The sequence below is a fragment of the Pipistrellus hanaki genome (genome assembly GCF_964339955.1).
Source record: "Pipistrellus hanaki genome assembly, chromosome: 18".
NCBI lineage: Eukaryota > Metazoa > Chordata > Mammalia > Chiroptera > Vespertilionidae > Pipistrellus > Pipistrellus hanaki.
Window position 1 is genome coordinate 22,801,163 of NC_140520.1, and position 20,480 is coordinate 22,821,642.

The 20,480-nt window shown below is 40.1% G+C and overlaps 1 protein-coding gene across 2 annotated transcripts; it reads left to right on the plus strand.

Moving 5' to 3' along the window:
* The first annotated feature begins 955 nt into the window (after positions 1-955).
* On the plus strand, positions 956-17,088 carry TSEN15 (tRNA splicing endonuclease subunit 15). Of its 2 annotated transcripts, XM_084866610.1 has the most exons (5): positions 956-1,148; positions 3,902-3,983; positions 4,295-4,430; positions 12,981-13,122; positions 13,629-17,088. In XM_084866610.1, the coding sequence occupies exons 1-5, from the start codon at positions 1,020-1,022 to the stop codon at positions 13,647-13,649; spliced, it is 510 nt and encodes a 169-aa protein (XP_084722736.1). In that variant the 5' UTR covers positions 956-1,019; the 3' UTR covers positions 13,650-17,088. The 2 variants fall into 2 exon arrangements, with proteins under 2 accessions (XP_084722736.1, XP_084722735.1); XM_084866609.1 differs by lacking the exon at positions 13,629-17,088 and having other exon boundaries at positions 12,981-13,170.
* The last annotated feature ends 3,392 nt before the right edge of the window (positions 17,089-20,480 follow it).

The following is a 20,480-nucleotide window of genomic DNA, read 5'->3' on the forward strand; positions in this document are numbered from 1 at the left end:
CTTTTGTATGATGTCCAAGTTTTACAGGTGTTTTCTACTAGAAAGTAGAAAAGTCCAGTAGGATCTTTATCATATTTGGACTCAGAGGTTCTATCGCTGCCTGGGACTTTTCAATCTTGAGAGAGTAATTCCTTGCCTAGGTCAATGCAATATCCTCCTAACTATTCCCTGTGCCTCCCTTTGCCCCCTAAGGTCTATTCTCAACACATCAGCCAGGGGAATACTATTAAACGTTAAGAGCAACTTCCAGTGTCTCCCCATTTCACTCAGAGTAAATCTATAAATGCTCACAATGCCCCACCCTGCCTGTTTGAAACTCCTCATCCTTGGCTTCCTGGTCCCATGTCTGTGCTGTTTGCATCTTACTTTCCTGACCACTCATTCAACAAATCCTGTTTACTTTTGCTCCTCTCATCCCAAAAGCTGGATCCACCCTAAAAATACGGTTCTTGGTACTCTGGTTTTTCCTCTTTCCACTTTCTTCGATAGAGATTTCACCCACTTCCACACTTGAAGCTTACAGGACACTGAATGGGGCTTTTCCTGTTCCCAGGAGCTGGAGACCTGGACCCAATGCTGAAGGCAAAGAGAGACCTTATATGTTAGTCCCTTCTTTCTCCACAGAGCTGCAAACAGCACTGGTGTAAGGCAACCTCTTCACTCTAGTTTCTGCCCCGATTTGAATAAACGCAGAGCAAAAACTAGAGAAAACTCCGTGCAGGTTCCAGCTCCCTTTGTTGGAAGGCGGGGCCGATCTAACTTTGCTCCCACTGAAGCCCTCCTGCCTGGAGGCGGCGGGCGGCGGGCGGCGGGCGGCGGGCGGCGGGCGGCGGGCGGCGGGCGGCGGGCGGCGGGCGGCGGGCGGCGGGCGGCGGGCGGCGGGCGGCGGGCGGCGGGCGGCGGGCGGCGGGCGGCGGAACCCTCGTGCGCGCGTCCCTGCTTCCGGCCGGGCGCCGGCGCGGTGCACAGCTGGCGCGCTTGCATCCGTGCCCGGCATGTAGGGACTCGGTGTGCCTGGCATGGAGAGACTCGGCGATTCCGAGTCCACCCCGGGCTGCAGCGCCCAGGGCCCGGGCGGCGCTCCCGGCGACGGTGGTGGCGCCCCTCCATGGGCCCCGGAGGACGCCTGGATGGCCACCCACCCAAAGGTCAGGAGGCGCGAAAGGAGCGGGGCGCCGGGCCAGGCCCCCAGCACAGGAGGAACCCCCCCAGGCCGCGCTCCCCTCCGGACCCTCTTGCACGACCCTCACTGTAGGGGTACCCCTGTGCACACTGCCAACCGCAGCAATGTTGTTTTCGTTTGTTTCAATGAGTTGATCTCTTGCCCTGACACTAACCCACACCCCAACCCCACCCCACTTTGCCCTTCCAAAACCGAGGGGTAGACACGCCCGCCCCTCCCACGCGGGATATCAATGCTAGCCACTCCCCTGGTGATGGTCTCACTTAATCCTCACACTAATCACGCAAAACACGGCCTGTGGGCGGTGGATAAGGCCTGGAGTCAGTCCTGGTAAAGGTGTAGGCACGGAGTCTTGGGCCCAGAGCGTGCGTCTTGATTTTGCCTGCAGTGCAGATTCCTAAGTTCTTTGGGTTTCTTGGAAAGTTGAATAGGTTCTTCCCAAAGGCAGAACTGCTCACTTGGTGGTTGTACTTTTCAGGAGGAGAAAGATAATTCCTTGCTTGCTTCTGCTTGGCAAATTGCTGCCTTGTACCAGTAATGCCCCAAGCAGTGAGTAGACATGTAATGGAGATGGGGGGGTGGGGGTGTAGGAATCTCAGGGACTGGTCTAGTAACTGGTAGAATCGCAGCCTTCTGCTGCATTGTAATATTTCATAAGTAATCATCTAAAAACCGTCAAGAGCCTGGCCCCTGTGGCTCAGTGGTTGAGTGTTGATCTGGCATGGAGAGACTCGGTCATGCTAGATTTTAAAGTCATGCTAGACTTTAAAATCTAGCATGACCAGGAGGTCATGGTTTCATTCCCAGTCAAGGCACATGCCTGGGTTTCGGGCTCCATCCCCAGCGTGGGGCGGCAATGGCGTGTAAGAGGCAGCCCATCAGTGATTCTCTGATCATTGATGTTCCTCTCTCTTTCTCCCTCTCTCCCTCTCTCCCTCTCTCCCTCCCCCTCTTCCTTCCTCTCTGAAGTCAATAAAAAATATTTTTAAAACATTAAAATAAAAAGTCAAGAAAAGAAAAATTTTGAAGATAAAAGTCTCATTTTACCTTGCTTAATTTTATCTTGCTGCTCCGACCCGTTATTCCCCCTTCAAGGTGAGAAAAACAAACGCTAACATGGAGCTGTTATTCAGTGCCCTAAAAAGAAATGGAGAGGCAGCACAGTGGTTAGGAGCATGAACTCAAAGACACATCTTCAGAGTTTGAATCCTGGTTCCTTTACCAGCTTTGTGATTTGGGGCAAATTGTTTAATCTCATTGCACTTAGGTTTTCTCATCTATAAAATGGGGATAATAAGGGTACTTATCTCATAGGATTAAATCAGTTACTATTTGGGAAGAACTTGACATGTAGTAAGCAAGCACTGTGTAAGTAAGAAGTGAAACGCCAGTAACAAGTTTTAAAAACCTTTAAATTTGGTGGTGCTACTCAGTTTTTATACTGGCAGATTTTTTTTCCTCTTTGAAGTTAATGGCCATATAGGCCCTAGTCTTCACCATCAAATCTTCCTTTTCGATTTTTTTCCCTCTTGAAGGGTCTAATTTTTTTTTTTAAAGGAAAAAAAGATAGTGGGTGTTTGATTTTTCTACTTCTGCCTTTTTATTATTCAATTTGAAAATGACTTAGGCCAGTCCAGTAACATGGTATCAGATTTATTGTCATCAGACACCACATTCATCCTACTCTCATGCTTAGAAGTGTTTCCTTATGGGTAAAGTTCAAACTTTTAGCTGGGTCATCCATTCCTTGCAACCTGGTTCCCAATTACTTTTTCAGTGCTGTGTTCAAGCACATTTAAGGTTTGAGGAGGACAGCTCATAACACCCCTGTTCTCCTGTACCTGTACACTTACGATGAAACTGAAAGAAGAAGGTGATATCAGATATGCATCCGTGCAGGTCTGCTGATTCCTCACTTGTGCATTAGTCTTGCTTACCCATCTAGTCACTGGCGTAGCTGGAGAATCTCAGGCTTCCCCTACAGGAGTAGATCCCTGATGAATGTTCCCACAGTGCTGACCAGTAAGTATGAAAGCAGCAGCATCTTGCTTGGCCCTTTCTTTAAAATCTAGCATTTAAATAACTGGCTGCTCTTGAGGGAGAAGGAGAGAGAGGCCATGAGTAGTATTCTACTAGACTTTCTCCACATGAAAATAAGAGACCAGGAGAATAGAAGCTCCCACTACATGCCCCAACAAAATTCTTATTAAAAATGTCTACTTCTGGCAGATAGGTTTCTTTATAGGCTCTTGAATAGGTTTGGCTTATTCCCTCCCACCTTTGTGTGATTAGTTATACTGTTGCACTACCTTTGTGTGGTTAGTTATACTGTTGCACTACCTTCTAGTTTAGTCAAATCATACATGTCCTTCAGGACCCAACTTGTATCTCACCTCTCTCATAAAACATTCACAAACCAATTCACCGGAGTATAGCTCTTCTGACCTGTTGTATCAAGGTTCTTTAATTCCACTCACTTGGTTTTTAACCATTTTCTGTCATGTATTGTTATTTGCCTAACAGGTACAGGTGTGCAGTGTGTTTTCCCTAATAATTGCAGGTTTTTTAGAGTCAGGAATCAGGTCTTACATTGCCTTATAACTCCCGCTATACCTAGAATTGAGTTTGATACTTTCTATATATTTAATAAAAGTTGGTTGCGTGAAATAAAACATTAAGCGATTCTTCCTTCTCTAACAATTATATTTTTATTTTCAGTATTTAGAAATGATGGAATTAGATATAGGAGATGCTACTCAAGTCTATATAGCATTCTTGGTTTACCTGGACCTCATGGAGAGTAAGTTCTTATTTATATTGCTTTATTATTGGGGCCATGGTGGAGGGTTGGGGAGTTGGGTTTGGGTATAGAATTATTGACATTATAATAAGCCATTGTTTATGCATTTGCTGTTATCCATTTTGTAATTTCTTCATTCACTAATAGTGGGAATTACTTGGTAACAAAATAAATAAAAGAGAAGATAAATAAAAATGTAAAGAGAAGATAGCGTTATAACTGACTTTGCTCAGCTGAATATTAGACAGATGTTTAGAATTTTTATCTGATTTTTTTAAATAAACATTATCCATTTAATGATGCTCTTTCAGGTAAAAGTTGGCATGAAGTAAACTGTGTGGGATTGCCAGACCTCCAGCTCATCTGCCTGGTTGGTACTGAGATAGAAGGAGAAGGGCTACAGACTGTGGTGCCTACATCCATCAATGCCTCCCTCAGCCATAACAGGTGGGCAGGTGATTTTGCTCTTCAGTAGGTTAGTTCATCACATTGTACACTTTAAACTTATACAGCGTTGTATGCCATTTCATCTCAATTTAATAAAGAAAGCATGGTGGAATGTGAATGGATGACAGTGAAGATATGTAACAGGGAATATTAAATGATATCAATTAATTTTATATTAAAAGTAACATGCCAACTTTGATACTTCATTGTTAGAAGCAAATTATTTTCCATACACTGCACAACTAGTCTGAGCACACCAGTAGTAAATTGCTATTCTAGTTGATCCTGCTTAGCTATCTGTGTTTAGTGGGGATTTTTTAATGCTCTTTATTCCTCAAAAATGTTAAATAACATTTTTATGACTAGGGATTCTGGGTGATATACAAAATCTGAGAGCCAGAGAGTTGGCATTTTGCTGGAGGTGTAATTCCATGTTATTTACACAGGGCATGTAGCATATAAGGCATGATAGCTGTCCCCTTTCTTAAAGTCTCAACTTGTAAAACTGGACTAAGCTCTGTCATTTACATAGTTAACTACAACTTAGTCATAAGATAGTTTCCCAGTCACAACAGTAAATAATCTCATTATCTTTTAAAACCACTTCAATAGCTATCTTGACTATTGAGAGACAGAATCACACACACACACACACACACACACACACACACACACACACCTGGTACACAAAATTCGTGCACATTAAAAGGGATTAATTAGAGAAAATAATCTAATATTGCTACTTGCCCTTTCTCTATAAGAGAAGTGTCAGAGATGAAAGAAAATTAGTAAAATGTATATGAAAACCTTCCTCCTGTCAGAGTCTGGGGCACACTACGGGACCCAGAGTCAAGTTCCTGCCTACTGACATACGCCTCAAAATCACGTGAGACCCAGACCGGGCCCACCCTCCCCCATTGGGTTAGATCCAGACCCGGCAAGCCCTGCCAGTCAGGGGGCATAGCCTCAGGTCCCCCTTCAAGCGCCACTGGGTAGTGGGCACAGCCTGAGGTCCTCTGTCAAGCCCCAGCAGGTGGGAGGTGCAATCTGAGGTGCCCCAGCCTGGTACCAGGGCCCGGGACACAACCTGAAATTCCCTGTCAAGCCCCACCTGGTGGGGGGCGTGGCCTGAGGTCCCCTGGCCTGGTGCTGGGGCAAGGGGAGCAGCCTGAGGTCCCCTAGCCCCGCACCAGGATGGGAAGCACACCTTGAGGTACCCCGTCAAGCTCTGCCAGGCCAGGGACATGGCCTCAGGTCCCCCAGCCTGATGCCAGGCCGGGGGTGCACAGCTTGAGATCCCCTGTCAAGCCCTGCCAGGTGGTGGACAAGGTCTGAGGTCCCCTGTCATGCCCCATGGAGGTGGGGGAGGGCGTAGCCTCAGGTTCCCGCTGATTGCTCATTAAAGCTCCTTATGGGAACTTGGCCTCAGCTGTCGGTGCAGCCATCTTTTTGATGGAGTGATGTTCAATTAGCATATTCCCTCTTTATTAGATAGGATATTTGCATTAGCTTATTATTTCCATTATTTATTTTATGGTGTATGTGTATTTGCCAACTCCTTAAAAGGTAGCAATTCTAGGTAACATCTGATGCCATATCTATCTGAATTTCTAAGTTCCCCTACAGTTTTTGTATCCATTTCCCACTTAGTTTTCCAGGCTTTGGACCTAATGATCTTATTTACATAGTTTTGGCAAGAGTGCAGACAAATTCCATTACAGAGTGAATCTGAATGCACTACTCTGAGCAAAGGTAGTTGTGACTGGTATTTTCTTATACATAATATATGTTCCTAGTAAAACACTTTGGCATATTTTCAAAGTTTCAGGAGGTCTTCAAGTAAAAGTTGGTGAGAAGTAAAATGGGTGGGATTACCAGATCCTCAGCTCATCTGCCTGTCAGTACTGAGATAGGAGAAGAATTACAGACTCTGGTACCTACACCCGCCAGTGCTTGTGAAAATATTGATTAAATACTAATTGCTGATCTCCAGGAGGGAAACAATTTGTAAAGTACACATATCTGATTACCTAGTGGGAAAATTATGCTGATGGAGTATGAGGTTGTTTTTGTTTCACAAAGAACAGGACACATCTTTTTCTCTTATCTAAAACTACAACTTAGCCCAACCAGTTTGGCTCAGTGATTGAGTGTCCACCTAGGAACCAGGAAGTCACAGTTGGACAGTTCCATTCCTGGTAGGGGCACATGTCCAGGTGGCAGGCTCGATCCCCAATAGGGGGCATGCATGAGATATTCTCTCTCATCATTGATGTTTCTATCTGTCCCTTTCCCTTCTTCTCTGAAATCAATAAAATATATTTTAAAAAATGAAAATACTACTGAATGCTATGTAAAATAATTTTTAGCTCACATTTAAAAATACTATATTAGGTTATATATTTGGATTATAAATGCATATGGAAAGTACTCTGTAGATTGTTTCTTACTAACGTGAATCTGAGAATCCATGTAGCAATTTTGGTAAATGACTGTAAAGGTTATGAATACTCTGATTTCCCCAGACCCAGCAATGGTATAAAAATCATATTAATAATTTCACAGAGGTCAAGAGATCTGCTAAGTTTAAAGATGAGATAACTAGAGGAATCCTAAGGAAAGCCAGGGCCTTTTTCAGTGCTAAGATAGCAAATGAAGTCACATTAGTATTCAGAGGGCTTGATGAGCTTCTTCTGGAACACTTTGCACTGATATTTGTTGAGAAGTATATTACAACAAAGTTATGATAATAGAATTTCAGGTTTCTGTAATAATATTAATATTGTGGATAGTTATAAATGGGAAGATATCTTAAGTTATTTACACAATGACTTAAAATAATGAAAAAAAAGTTTTGTTTTCCACTACTGCCCCCCCCCCCCATAGAATCTATATTGTTTCCCAATTTCAAGGTCAATTCAGTTTCTTTGGTAAAATATAAGATGCTGAACACTAAAACCACAGTAGCTGTATTTTAAGCTTATCTATGTTTGTATATAAGTTAATTTTTAAAAAGCCAAATGAAGCCCTAGCCGGTTTGGCACAGTGGCTAGAGCACTGGCCAGCAGACTGAAGGGTCCCAGGTTTGATTCCCGTCAAGGGCATGTGCCTGGGTTGCAGGCTTGATTCCTAATAGGAAAATCAGTGATTCTCATCGTTGATGTTTCTATCTCTCTTTCCTTCTCCTTTCCTCTGTGAAATCAATAAAAATAAAAAATATAAAAAGCCAAGTGAAGTCTTTTATAAATTACAAAATCCTGAGACAGTTAATATATTATTTTTGAAATGATCTATAACTCACTCTCTCTCTCTCTCTCTCTCTCTTTTTGCTTAGTAACACCAATGAATTATTCATCCTGCTAAAACTGACTGGATTATAAAGGGCTCTTTCACCCTGGTGCCAGCGAAGGATAATGGATAGCTTATGTGAGGGTGGAGCCTCTCCAGTGACCACTTTATCCTCCAACCCCACAAATTAGTGGCATTTCTCTTGGTTTCTGGTGATAAATGGGTACCCTCAGCCATGTTATCTGAGAAAACTTTTCCAAATGTACTATTTCTTAGCATCTTCCTATTTGAATATTATTGTAGAAATTTAGAAAAAGGCTTCAATATGCCATTTACCAAATTGGTCATCTGCTAATTCAGCAGCCATTGGCTAAACATCTAAGAACTTTTGTCATTTGGTTTGATCAGGACTCTTGGCCATAGTATTGCAACTAAGTAACCCTCCTTTATAACACTTATCACATTTATTGCTACTCGATAGATAATTGGTTTTCTTTGATTGTTTGCTATCTTCCTTTCCCTTTTTGAAAATAACCTCCATGAAAGCAGGAATTTTGTTCTGCTCATTGCTGTTTCCGCAGTGCATAGCCTGGTATCTGGTACTTGCTATTAAAATCTGTATTTGTTGAATGACTGAATAAGCTGTCTTAAACCACTAAGTTCCTGCAGTGGAGATTTGCTAAATAAAATCTTTAAAAAAATAGAATATGCACAAGCAATCTTCCAAGAGTTTCTAAAAATTAGAATGTCTGCAAAATCCATTTGCTTCCAGATTTAGCACTGCTTTCACACTTTATGCTGATCTGAGGATAGAGAACAATCACAATGCCACCTTACTAATTTAGTGAAACTTTTTCATCATATCCACCCCCTACCTTTAATCCCTTCTTTTTCCTTAGTGCCCTGGGAAAAGGACTTACTAATGGTGGAGTGAAGGGTAACTAGAACTGACTTTCTTTAGAACATTTAAAAAAATTTAATTGGCATAACATATTAGTTGCAGGTGTAAAATAGTGTCATTGTTTGTATACATTGCAAAATGATCAACACAATAAGCCTAGTTAATATCATTATCTTACAGAATTTAAAAAAAGGTTTTTTTGTGATAAGAACTTTTAATACTCAGCAACTTTCAATTATGCAATATAGTATTAACTATATTTAGAATGTTTTAAAAGATGTTCTTAATTATGAGATTTAATCCTGATATATATATATATAGTGTGTGTGTATGTATATATATATAAATATAGTAGCATGTAATACTTTAAACAATAAAAAATTTTATATATATATATTTTTTTTAATTGTTTAAAGTATTACATATGTCTCCTTTGTTCCCCATTGACTCCTCCCCAGCCACTCCCTCCCCCCAGGACATTGCTACAATATTTTTGAAGGATACTCTATTATTCCCCTTTAATTGAAAAATATTTCCATTCTTCAAAAGTATGTTCTTTATTACAGATTCATTTAATGGCCATTACTTTATGTGAGGCCTAAAGTTTAATAACTGGTAAAATGATTTCTGTCATTTGACTTCCCTGCATATCTGATATGTGTCCTCATATTACCTCTGTTGGGAGTCTGTTACTGGTGAACCCCCAATTCTGGCAGCTTCTTTTAACAGACACAGCATTTTTTCTCTTACCCTCCACACACACACACACACACACACACACACACACACACACGCTTGCCATTTATATTAACAGGATGGCTCCCCACTGGGGTGGATAGTCACACAGGCACTTAATTGTTTAGTAACCCTGCCACTTTGGGATTTAAGCCACCTTGCTTTTTTACCAGGCAGTCCTTGGCACGATTCCCAAGGAGGTGGTCTGTTATTCTTGAACCTTCCTTCAGGATTGAGCCTGTGGATGAATACAGCTTCTTGGCCACCTCGGGCACCAATTTAAATTTGCATTGTGTTCCAGAGTTGGATTGTGGAGTGTGGTTCTAAAGTATCATAATGAGGCAGATTAAGGACTTAATGCCTGTAATTGATGAGGCTACAACGTGTGCCAGTTTGGTCACATTGAAGGGCAGAAGAAGAGATACCACTTTCTGTGGGTTGAAATTAATAATTTTAACCCATGATGCATTCTGTTGCAACCACATTTCAAGTTAAAAGTAATCAGTAATGTTGCCTTCAACTTTCTGTCCTCTTTGTAAATCTCTAGAGATCACGTAGGCTCTGTTGGAGGATCTTACAGAAAGATGAATGCTGAGATTTCTGGAAGGCATTTGCTTCGTTTAGAGGAAGGGCAATAGCCAAATGGTGTTGTCTGACTGCCTCAGACTTGTTGTCAAGTTAACTTTAGTAAACTTTGGGATCCCTTTGTTTACTGAGCTCCCATTTGTATGCCAAGCTCCCCTCTGAACAGTTATGACAACATCAGAACTGTTATTGTTTGTAACTGTTAGTTATGAGAACATCATAACTGTTGCAAACATCAAATTCTGTTACTGTTGAACAGCAATTATAATTGTTATTGACATCTATTTCTTCAGGTGGGGTTTTCCCTTGAAATATAATTCACTCAAAAATATGAAATTCTCATTATGTAAGTTATATTTTTCATATGTGGATTTACATAAAATATGAACTATAAGCAATTTTATTATCGAAATTATTATTTTATAACAATATTTATTATGGTGAAACATCTTTACAATACTTTTTAAAGAACTAAGCTTTTTAAAAAATGTGCCTCTGAGGAAACTTCATTCTATGGTTTGTAAATTATGATTTCAAACTGTTATTTCCTTCTTCCTTCCCATACACCCAGACAGGATAAACAGCTCAGGGATGGGAACTTCCACTTCATTTTTAACAGTGACTCCCCTCAGCTCTGAAGACAAACCAGGCTTTACAAGTCTGAGCTAATTTTCAGATGTTAGGGTTTCCCACGTGGGTGTTCTGAGTAAGTCAGAAAATGTTTTGCTGTTTATATCAAAGAACCATGAAAACAAATATGAATGAGATGGAAATTTCTATTCTAAATTTTAATATATGTGTAGAATTTCCACACAGTTTACCTTACAAAACTCATACACCTACATTCTCATTTAAGTATCATATCTTGAGAAACAGAAGATATGTAACAGTTTTCTTAATAGGTTTTTTCCCTTCCATCTGTGTCCCATCCTCGTCACACTCTGCCAGTTAGGGATGTTTAAAGAAACTTATTTTTAACTTGTGTGTACTGCAGTGTCTCAAGACTGTCATTTTTCATCAGTGCTAAGTATTGAGGTTGCCAGTTAATATCTATGGTTGCTTCATCTGAGTATCTCTAAAGAAAAATTCTGAAATGAAGTGGAATCTAATTGACGTTCATGTAATTTAACATAGTTAGAAATCATTTTTTTAAGGATGGTGTGGATAGAAACATGTCCCAGTTTTCAAGGTAGCAAAGCTGGTATAGGTACCATATAGTAATACTTGTACTTGCTGACTACTTGACAGTTTGTAAAGCCTTTTCGTGTATGCCACCTCAATAGTCCTGTGTGTAGATGTACAGGTATATTGCCTTCATGTTACAGCATCATTTCTTGAAAAGCTTTGACCCTCAAAATGAGTACAACCCAATGGGAAACAGACACTGAGATGTATAAATACAAAGCAGTGATTACAGTAAGGTAGGCTACAGAGGGTGTCTCTGTAGGGTGAGACATGTAACTTTGCCTAGAGGTTGGAGAAAGGTGACAGGAAAGACTTGAGAGAAGATGATGCTTTGTTTTATTGACTCCTGGGAAGGAATTAAAATTTTGCCAGGTACACATATTTTATTTTCTAGTGAGTTATACTTGACAATTGGAGTGTTACTAAATTGCTGGCTTACCTCTTTCAGAGTCATTTTAGAAATTGTTTGAATATGAGGGAACAAACTCAGAAACTCACCCTCTCATCTCACTTCATGCCTTTGTAAACTTAAATGATAGGTAGCAGGTAAGTAGTCTTTTGTGACTGATGTTCCAACAAACCAGTTAGAACTTCAGCTTTTTTTTTTTTTTTTTACTGCTGTTTTAACTCACTTAAAATCTCCAGTCTTTACTACAGATTTTTAAAAAAGCATTTTAATTATTATAGTAAAATATTTCAAAGCATAGACTTTTCTCTTAAGATTTTTTTGTTTTGTTTTGTTGTTGTTTCAATAGCTAATAGGATGGGGGAAGAGTGACCATAGAATTTTTACTTAAGGATGGGAAGTAGAACTTAAGGGGACAAATTATACTTTTACTAAATACAATACAGTGTTTTGCTATTAATATGCTAGTAAATCTTTTTCCAATCTTTGGAGACTTGGTTAGCTTAGTGAAAAAACAAGTAATCATTTTTTATTTGCCTTTTAAAGAAACCACCTTTTGAGGTTACATTTACTGAATTTTGAACATGGGTTTTTTTGAGTACATAATAAGGATTTTCAGTTGGTGGTAAACAAATGGTAATAGTGCCTAAATATCAGATTTGATAAATTATTTTCCACAGTAAGCAAACTGAAATAAGATATAACATTGATTGCTTGATACATAATGTTACCCCTAAAAGTGTTATTTTTCTCTCTATTTTTCTCTTGGCTCAATATCAGAACACATATTGAGAACCATAAAAATATCTATATTCAGACTTAATAATTCCAATACTTGGAAAAACTCAACAAATATTTAAAAAGAAACAACTACCTTCAGAAAGATGATCTTTAGAGCTCATTTTTATTAGCACATTCACCCCCACAAAACCTGGAAGAACTTTATAGCAATAAGGGAATGATTGGGCAAATTATGAGTGAATAAAATATTACACAGCAATTTAAAAGTAGTAATTATAAACACAGCAAGGGAAATATTTATTACAGTCTGTTTTTTAAAAAACTTCAATACAAGATTATTTCACTTGTAAGAGGAATATTGGAAAATGAACACTCATGATCCTTAGTTCAGATGCACTAAACACTCACTTTTAGAGTCCTGTTCGGTAGGTTCCTAAATATAGTTTGACTTTTAGGTCTGATGATCGGGAGAGATGGGCGAATGAAAAAGAGAAGGGTTGCAAGTCCGGACAACCCTTACCTGCAGGATTTCCTGTGTGAGAAGACAACTTTAAATGTTTATATTTGAGCCTTCAGACATTGCCCGAGTCAGCATTATACAATAGATATAATGTGATTATTGCCTGCCTCCTGCCCAAGATTTTACATTATTTGATCTTATTAATGAGTGACTGTGTGAATCCTAAATTCATTGTGGCTTGCTTTTCAGGATAAGGGAGATCTTGAAGGCATCTCGGAAATTGCAAGGTGATCCAGATTTGCCGATGTCTTTCACTTTGGCCATAGTGGAGTCTGATTCCACAATAGTCTATTATAAACTCACTGATGGATTTATGCTGCCAGACCCGCAGGTCAGTTTTGAGGCAACTCACAGTAAACAGTGAAAAAAGAGAGAATTTATGACATAATTTTAATTGTGAATCAAGCCTTTCACAGAACTACCTCTTCCTTTGCAGTAGGAAAATTCATGAAAAATAATGGCTTTATTTTCATACCTGCTATATTTTCTTCATAGTGACATGTTCTTGGTTTTCATAAGAATGATTTTCTTTTTCTGTAGAGAATTTTAATGGTTTCCCAGAGTACTTCATGAAGTTGTAGTGCATTTTAGTATTGACAAGTAACTGAGGTGGAAAGTAAAGGCTAATGATAGCTTTAACCAAAAGAACACTTCTTTGTGGTATGTTAAATTGGTGGACATTTTGACAGGAATATTTTAATAAAATAAGTGTGTTCCCTATGATACTTTTACAGACTTGTTGGCATAATTAGAATAATTAAATATCTTTCTAGTTTTACTTTTAAATTATGTTATTGGGGCAAAGGTCCATCCTGATCTTTGTTTTTTATGTTGCAGAATATTTCCCTTAGAAGATGACACCTATACTTCCTGGTGCTTACTTTATTCATACAAGATTGGACTTGAGACCCCTCAACCTGCTTACTCTTTTATCTCAGAGACAGTCAGGATTGACTTAGCTGGTCTTATTCCATAAGTGTTTTTCTAAAGTAGGAAAATTGCCCAGATAGAGAATTTTTTGTTATTGTTCAAAAATATGGGGTAGTTGCTCTAAAACTTTATCTAAGACAATTTAATTACAGTTGTATACAAGTTTATGCCTAGGATGTTATAAGAGGGTTATCCTCCACTCTTAGCTGCCTCATCGTTCACTGCTGTTACTGCCAGCTCATCGTTGAGACTGCCACCCTTTTCCTAACTCGGCTCTCTCAGTGCCTTTGGCCACTACACATAGGTTTGAATACCTTTCATATACACCTTGATACCTGAAGAGTTTACTTTAGTCTGATTTTTAATCCCAGTAGAAAGTAAATATTTCTGTAATTGTTTCTAATGTTTCAATTACTGTTACATTCCTTTTTTGTTTACTTTAAATCAAAACTATAATTAAGGTCATCCAGAGTGTGACCTTGCAAGTCTAGATTAATAAGGACCAGAGAAGTGCTACCTACAAAGATACTGAGCCTTCCTTTCCCTTCTTATTACCACAATCCTATATCAGACTAGACTGTTACAAGAGAAATAGTGGGGGACAGTGTCTGCCTTAAAAACATCTTTATGAAGTAGACCCATTTATTCCACTTTTGTTCTAATCCAATCAAGTTGCCTAAAGTATAAAAATTATATGCACAAAGATGTTATAAATAGCATTACTTGTAATTGCCCAAATTATAAACCCCTTAAAAGTTTAGGGCAATGGTTGATAAACTTTCCTGGTAAAGAGCCAGGAAGTAAGTAAGTTAGGCTTTGCAGGCCGTGTAGTCTCTGTCACAGCTTCTCAACTCTGTAGTTTGTAGCACAAAAATAACAATAGACAGTAGGTAAACAAATGAGCATGGATGAGTGTGTTCTAATAAAACTTTATTTACAAATGCAGGACCATAGTTTGCCAAATATATATGTGTGTGTGTGTATATATATATATATATATCCAATGAATGGTACATTATGTACTCATTAAAAATTAGTAAAGAATATAATGAACATGAGAAAATATTAAGTAAAAAAACAAGATATAAAAGTGTATGAATGGATATGATCACGGCTATAAATAACACCCAGCATATAAAAAGATGACAAAATAAATTGCTAACTGTGGTTATAGTAGAATGGCAGGGCAGTAAAAGGATGAGTTGGTCTTCATTATTTCTTTTTATCATAAAAATGTTTCTAAAAAGGATCTTGAGATTTATGTTAACTATCATTGCAAATAATATAACAAACTTAAAACAGCACCCATTTAATATCTCAAAGTTGGGTCCTTTATAAGGGTGCAGTCAAGGTGTTGGCAGGGCTGCAGTCTCATCTGGGGCTTGCAGGGAGAAGAGTCTGTTTCCTTGGTCGTTAGTAGCAGCTTTTAGTTCCCTGCTGGCTGTTGGACTGAGGGTTTCAGTTCCTAGTGGGCTCCTGGCAAGAGGCCACTCAGCTCTGCCACGTGGGTCTTGCCTGCACAGCTGGTTGTTTCCTCAAAGCCAACCAGGAGATTCTCTGCAAGCCAGACTTCATAATCTTAAATGATATAATCCTCTCACCTTTGCCATAATCTATTGGTTAGAATCCAGTCATGGCTGATTACTCTAGAAAACCAAATATAACAAGAATGGAAAATGGCAAAAAGTAAGAATATTACAAGGTGGTTTAAAAGCAGCATTCCTGGTCTGCAGTAGTTCCTTTCTTTGATGACATTTAAATTGCACGTTTGTTTTACTTTTTAATTTTTATTGACAGTATTGCAGATGCCTCCCGTTTCCCCCCACTTTACCCTCTCAAGAAGCCCCTGCCCTACCCCAGGCCTTTCCCACTATTGTCTGTGTCATGGGTTATGCATATACCGGTATACATATATGTTCTTTGGTTAATCTCTCGATGGAAGGTCTTGGCAACTTTTTTAGATTCCCCCTGCTCCTCCAGAAAGTCTGAAGATGTACCAGTTCAGAACAATGTGTGTTTCTGAAATTCTAGTTGTCAATTTTCAGATCTAAGAATTCTCAAACAGTAATGATTAATTCTCAGGGTTTTTCCCACTTCATTCCTTTTGAGGATTTTCATCATAGTGCTAGGAAAATGGTGCATTTTTAGAAAGAAATGTAAAGCTTAATGTTAGATTTGTGTATCCTGTCTGATGACCAGAATACTACAAGACCAGAAGTGTCCTTCGGGTTGACCGTGAAAGCTTTTTCGCAGAAATTGTTAAAACTGGATGTCCGGGAATGTTTACCCAGTTTCAGAATGTTCCCAGTGTACTTGACCTAAGTTGTTCCGTCCACAGCCAGCCAGATACCCGCTAATGTGAATAAAGATCCAGAACAGTTTGGAAAGGAGACAACCCCGCTATATCTGTCTCATTTTAGTGGAAAACTAGGTAAAGAGACTTCTTGTGTATGACCAAGTAATTTTGTAATTGCATTTACATTCATGTCTTCTTTTAAACATCTGTGTATCCCACCACCTTCCACAGTAACTGGCATAGCTACTAAGCTCTTAATAAATATTTGATGACTGGATGAATGCTGCTGGTAGACTTGTTAAATTCTATAATGGCTTATTTTTTACCTCAAGGCAAAACTAAAATCCACTTGGACACCAGAGGGCACTGCTAAATAAGCACAAAGTTTTCCGATTCTAGGAGCTGATCAGCTTGAGAAATGGTGCTCTTCAAAGTTTATTTTCAGCCTGTGGGAAATAACATAAATAAAAATAAAAACGAGTTTTATGTGCTCACACCCCCTTTTTCTTTCTGGCGTGCCTCTAAAATTACTCTCGATTGTCATTGAGTTTGTGACTCTATTCATGTTTTCTCAAAATGCAGCTCTGTCTAAAAATAAAGGTTGTTTGGGGCAGGGGTGGGTGGTGTGGGTATTTTTTCTAGACTATGGTTTTGTTCCTATCCATATGAAATGATTCATTTTTCTCCCTTGCAAATGTCAAATTTATTAAAGAAATTTCAGGCTCAGATTACATAGCCAAAGACTCCCGACCTGAAACACTTGCTGAACTTGCTGCTCACCACCAATGAGAGACGCCAATTGCTGCTGGAATACACATAGGAGGGCAGCCCTCTCCAGGTGGGTTCCAGAAAGAGGAAAAGGGGTGCTGCCGCTTCTCCATCCTTGCCTGGTCAGGGCACCCTCTGCCAAGGCAGCTCCGTGGAACATTGGCTGATGTGGGTCCAGTGAGTCCAGATTAACGTGGTTCCCCTCCTGACCTAAGCACTGTGGATCTCCTGTGAGAAACACGAGGGCAGTGAGTGGCACTCCGGAATTGTAAGCTATAATTAGGAAAAAAATATTAAACTCCAACCAATTCGTGTGATCTGTAGTTTTTAAACTGAAATTGCTTTATGCTTTAATATGCCCAGGAGCAAAGGACTTCACCCAAACTGCATGGCATTTCATCTTCTTTTTCTGAGCCTTTCTGCTCTGAATTCCTCTTTGAGGTCATTTTTTCCATTGCAGCCCCAGCAGGAGGCCTTTTGCTACCACAGCACGGTGGCTCCTGCCAAAGTTTATATTCCATACAGAAGCTCTTTATCTGTCTGCTGCGTTTTCACCTTGACTGTTTACATGTGCAGAATAATGTTGTCGTCTCTGAACAATGAACAGTGCAATTTCCCCTTCTCTCAGACCAATAGCTGTTCTGTTCCTTCCCACCCCATCTCCCTCAGCACAAGCCTCTAATGATCTTTGAATAAGAACTGCTTGTGTTCAGTAAGGAAAGAGGTTGGGAAAATCACATGACTTGTTGCGTAGGTGTGCTTTAAAAATGGTGCATTTTCCAGATGATTCTGGAAAACTTCCCCCAAACCGTTTTAACCAAAATCAAGATTGGCTTTTTAGGTTTCAGGGTATTGAGTGGAGGTAATATTAGGAAGTTTGTAATTAAAGTCCACTTCACTTATTTATCTTTTATCACTTGGGCTCCTTCTGTGTGCTTAGATGACTTAGGTAAGTGCTGGGGGTACAAAGATTACTGGGATATGACCTCTGCTCTCAAGAGACTCAGGTAGCCAATGACAACTCTCAGCCAAAATCCAAAACTATGCCAGGTGAGTGAGGCATACCTGTCATGTGGTCTGTGAAGTTTATACAGCTTACTTAACCACGAAGGGGTTCAGCTTTTGGAATATTAAATACTTTTCAAGCAATTATCGTATGTGTATTATTTGTCCCAGAGGACTGAACTTTGAATAGGACCCAAAGTAATATTCACAATGCACCTCTCAAGGACTTATTGTCTAGCTAGCTTGGAGAAAATCTACGTATACAAGATAACTGGAGAGATTCTAAGGCAGTATTATATATAAATGCTAACATATAGTTCTGTAGCACTTCATTCACTACCAAGTGCTTCACTCTGTTTTGATTCTTACAAAAGAGTTGATGCTATTTGTTCTTATTAACTTATTTTCATCATTTAATAGATGGGGAAATTAGGGTACCAGGTGGTTAAGTAGGGGCTTTGTGTAGTAGCGAGGGAGTAGGTAATGAGGACTAGAAGCAGTTCTGTCACCTAGCTTTCCAGAATACCATGCTGCCCCTTTCCTGAATGGTGCACAGAAATATACTAATGTGTGCCAAAGAGACTTTGGAAACAAAAGCATAACTCTAGTTAGTGCTGGAGGGAGTTAGGATGTGATTTAGGTGTTAATTGCATTATCCTCTTGTACTCTCGAACAAATGTATCAAATTGTCAAACTGTGGGTAATCTGGAAAACCATATTCATAGGCAATATACTTACAAAGTTTTATCACAAACAGTAAATACATTAATGTTTATGTAGGGGAACCTAAAGCAAAATTTAATGCTAAGTGAGAACTCAGAAAGATTCTCTGCTTGTTAAAGCTAAACTACTGGCACAAAGAGTAGACTTGGAACTTTTAAATGATTTCACCCTGAATGAGGAAGGGTCTTACACCCTAAATATCCCCCAGTTCTGCCTGCTATTGCTTGAAATCTTACTGTAATTCTTCTTAGTCATGAAGCTTTGATCCAAATTAATGACAAGCATCTTTTGTAGCATCCCATGGGCAAGGCACAATGCTAATATTTGGGGGAAACATAAGCCCAAATATTTTATTAATAGATTCAACAGATAAAAATTAGTTAAGTTGTTATAATATTTTCTAAATGTTTGTTCTCAATCTCTATGCCTGCCTCTTTGCAGACTGGTGATGTTTTGTGGATTGACATTTGTGTGTAGACCACACTTTGAGTAGCATGTGTTAGAGTTCAGATGACAAGCGCTGAGAACCTGCACTCCAACAGTAGCCCAGGTATGTTAGTCAGGATGGGCGAGATCACGATGCATTAACAACCAGTGAATTAGTTTAACAGATGTTTATTTCTTGCTCACATAGACTTGGAGTCCTTATTCTGGGAATCAGGTCAACAGAGCCTCCACCTTCTGGAGTGTTGGTTCCAGTGGCAAGAAGAAGAAAGGACTGTAGTGTCGGCAATAAAATGCTTCCTTCCACCAGAAGCAGCATATGGCACCCCTGCCCATATCTTATTGGCCAAAGCAAGTCACATGGCCAGCCATGATCCACTTCAGGGAGGAGAGGATGTGAATTCTACCATGTTCCTGGACAAGTAGAAGGAATAGTCAGAGAACAGCATTTCCAGGTAATGGAAAGGAGAGGAGAGACAGCAGGGAGGTAGATTTGACAACTGATTAGCTGTGGGAATAGAGGCATTAAAGCTCAGCCTCTACTGAGTCACTTGAAATAAATTTCGTTTTGCAATGGGAAGATAATGAGAGGACATTATAAGAGGGACAGGGCGCTAAACCACCCAAGTGGGAAAAGAGCCAACCTAGGTGCTAGGAGGAGAGGATAGTTTGGAAGACAAACTTTCCTCTACTTTTCTGCTCAGGCTATGGGGTTAGCATCTCACAAGGAAAATCTTTTATGAGTCAGGAACCTAGGACCACTCTCCTCCCTCTTCTGATGCATCTGGGCTGTACGCAGAGTATGTTGTCATAGTCTTGACTTCCTAAGAACAGGAAAAAGAAAGCATTTGTGCCTACCGTGTAAGGTATTTAGTTGGGTCCTACGAGAATATTTTGAAAGAAGCTGTTAAACATGGACTCTCAGATGGTGCTGGGTTTGTGAGGAACCTGGATGGATAACTAGTGGGATCATGACGTGGAGGATTTGTAGACCTTGGGGCACTTGGTACATTAACATGGGTGGGGGGCAGACATCAGTCCATGCTGGCATTGGCTGACTTGAGTGTCAAACTGCGGTGCCCGTGTTCCACACACGTCACCGCCATGTCCTCCTAATCCTGGTTCTCCTTCAGATCTGAATCTCTCTCGGCTATTCCACTTGGGGTGTGGAAAGATTTGGTTCTGTGCCTGAACTCCCCAGGCATGTGAGGGACCTTTCAGGCTGTCTCAGGTCCTCTCCATCTCGATTTGCTCTTCCCTGTTGTCACCACAAAAGGCTGCGTGGGTGGCTGTCAGAGGCTTTGTCTGAACCTGGAGGCAGCCGCGGGAGTTTGGGCATGGGTGCTGGCCACAAAAACCCGAACGTGAGTGAGGTGAACCCCCCGATTTCCTGTTGTCACTCCTCTGCTTCAGGAACTCCGACGGGGTCAGGGCAAAGGGAAGAGAACCGGGCCTCTGCTCGGTGACCCATGCAAGGGCCTAGTTTTTCCATGTTTGCTCTCACCTGTCCTTGCCAGGTTTCT